Source organism: Nyctereutes procyonoides, unplaced genomic scaffold (assembly GCF_905146905.1).
Source record: "Nyctereutes procyonoides isolate TBG_1078 unplaced genomic scaffold, NYPRO_anot_genome, whole genome shotgun sequence".
NCBI lineage: Eukaryota > Metazoa > Chordata > Mammalia > Carnivora > Canidae > Nyctereutes > Nyctereutes procyonoides.
In genome coordinates, this window is record NW_026575135.1 from 21,897,829 (window position 1) to 21,899,862 (window position 2,034).

Consider the following 2,034-nt stretch of genomic DNA (forward strand, 5'->3'; position numbering starts at 1 on the left):
TCTTATCTCTGATCAAATGCATTAAATTATCAGAATCACCATTTAAACACTGTAAATTTAATGCCCTAGGGCCCCAAAGTAATTTCTGACTTTATTGCTTCTTTTTCCTGGAAAAAAAAAAAAGAGAGAGACTGTGGACTTTCAAGACCATTTTCTAATCACTCAGCCTAACTGAACTCCAGACCAGATGCCCTGGATCTAAGCAAGGCAAAGAATACTGAGTTTGGATCTCAGAGCATTTTCCTCTATTGAAAGAGGAGACATACTATGGAAAGTTCCAACCAGACTGTCTTTGTGACAGAGTTTATTCTCCTGGGCCTCTCAGCCCACCCAAAGCTGGAGAAAATGTTCTTTGTGCTCATCCTCTTGATGTACCTGGTGATCCTGCTGGGCAACGGGGTCCTCATCCTGGTGACCATCCTTGACTCCCGCCTGCACACACCCATGTACTTCTTCCTGGGGAACCTCTCCTTCCTGGACATCTGCTACACAACCTCCTCAGTCCCCCTTATTCTTGACAGCTTCCTGACCCCCAGGAAAACCATACCCTTCTCAGCCTGTGCCATGCAGATGTTTCTCTCCTTTGCCATGGGAGCCACAGAGTGTGTGCTACTGGGCATGATGGCATTTGATCGCTATGTGGCCATCTGTAACCCGCTTAGGTACCCTGTGGTCATGAGCAAGGCTGCCTATGTGCCCATGGCTGCCAGCTCCTGGGCAGCTGGAAGTGCTGCCTCTATGGTTCAAACATCCCTTGCAATGAAACTTCCCTTCTGTGGGAACAATATCATTAACCACTCTACCTGTGAGATCCTGGCTATTCTAAAGTTAGCCTGTGCTGACATCTCCATCAATGTGATCAGTATGGGGGTGACAAATGTGATTTTCCTGGGGGTCCCAGTTCTGTTCATCTTTGTCTCCTATGTCTTCATCCTCACCACCATCCTAAGGATCCCCTCAGCTGAGGGAAGAAAAAAGGCCTTCTCCACCTGCTCTGCCCACCTTGCAGTCGTGGTTATCTTCTATGGGACTATTCTCTTCATGTACGGGAAGCCCAAATCCAAGGACCCCCTGGGGGCAGACAAGCAGGATGTTTCAGACAAGCTCACCTCCCTCTTCTATGGGGTGGTAACCCCCATGCTCAACCCCATCATCTACAGCCTGAGGAACAAGGACGTGAAGGCTGCTGTGAGGAACCTGGTGGCTCAAAAATGCTTTACCCAGTGATGTCTGGAGGACACATATCCCTGAGGATCTGTGCTTTTGGCTCTTGTGCCAATGAATCTTAGAATAATGTGTCCCCCAAAGAAGAGATATGTGAAGAATGATTACCAGAAAATAAAATTACATACATAATGGAGAGCTTTGATTATTATGGGACCCAAGTTCTAAAAATTATGAAACCTAAAACCTGACAGGGTGGGACTTGAGGGGATGAAATGGTTGCTGCTGAAAAGAACAAGTAGTGATTTTCTGGTTCCCTTCCAGGTACATCTGAATTTATCCTTGCAAGCGGTTGCTTCATTGTTTTGGGAAAAACTGCTCAGTACTCCTTTGAGTTACATAAAGATACAAGATCCTTCTCTGCAAAGGAGGCATGGAAGACAGTGTGGGGCAAACTTCATGATATAATAGTATAAAAAATTGTCTGCACTGGAGATGAAATGGTACATCTTTCAATGTTGTTTTTCTTAGCAGCAGAGCTGATACTGGAGATGAGAATGAAGTTGACACTTTCCTTCCCCTGAGACTCAGAGGAGTTGAGATCATGTAGATTCCATGTAGAGTATTTCCTTTGAGGGCAAGTAAGCCGGATCCTACAAATGCATGTGGAAGAACTTAGCCTGGAAGCACTCATAGCTGGTATCCAGTTTTAAGCTTCGTTTTCCTGCACTCAGTAAGTCTTATATATTTAAGTATATAGCCTGGCCCTATAGTCTGGAGAGTTAGAGGATAGACCTATGGGGGAAGAGAAGATGGAGCAAGGTGGCTGATTGAGGAGAAGTGGAATGATAAAACTGAAAAGCAGTTTAT

General features: G+C 45.3%; 1 protein-coding gene across 1 annotated transcript; it reads left to right on the forward strand.

Annotated features, from left to right (window-relative positions):
- Positions 1-267: 267 nt before the first annotated feature.
- On the forward strand, positions 268-1,227 carry LOC129495052 (olfactory receptor 13C7). The gene has a single exon (XM_055302364.1). It carries the CDS (start codon positions 268-270, stop codon positions 1,225-1,227), a length of 960 nt encoding a protein of 319 aa, XP_055158339.1.
- The last annotated feature ends 807 nt before the right edge of the window (positions 1,228-2,034 follow it).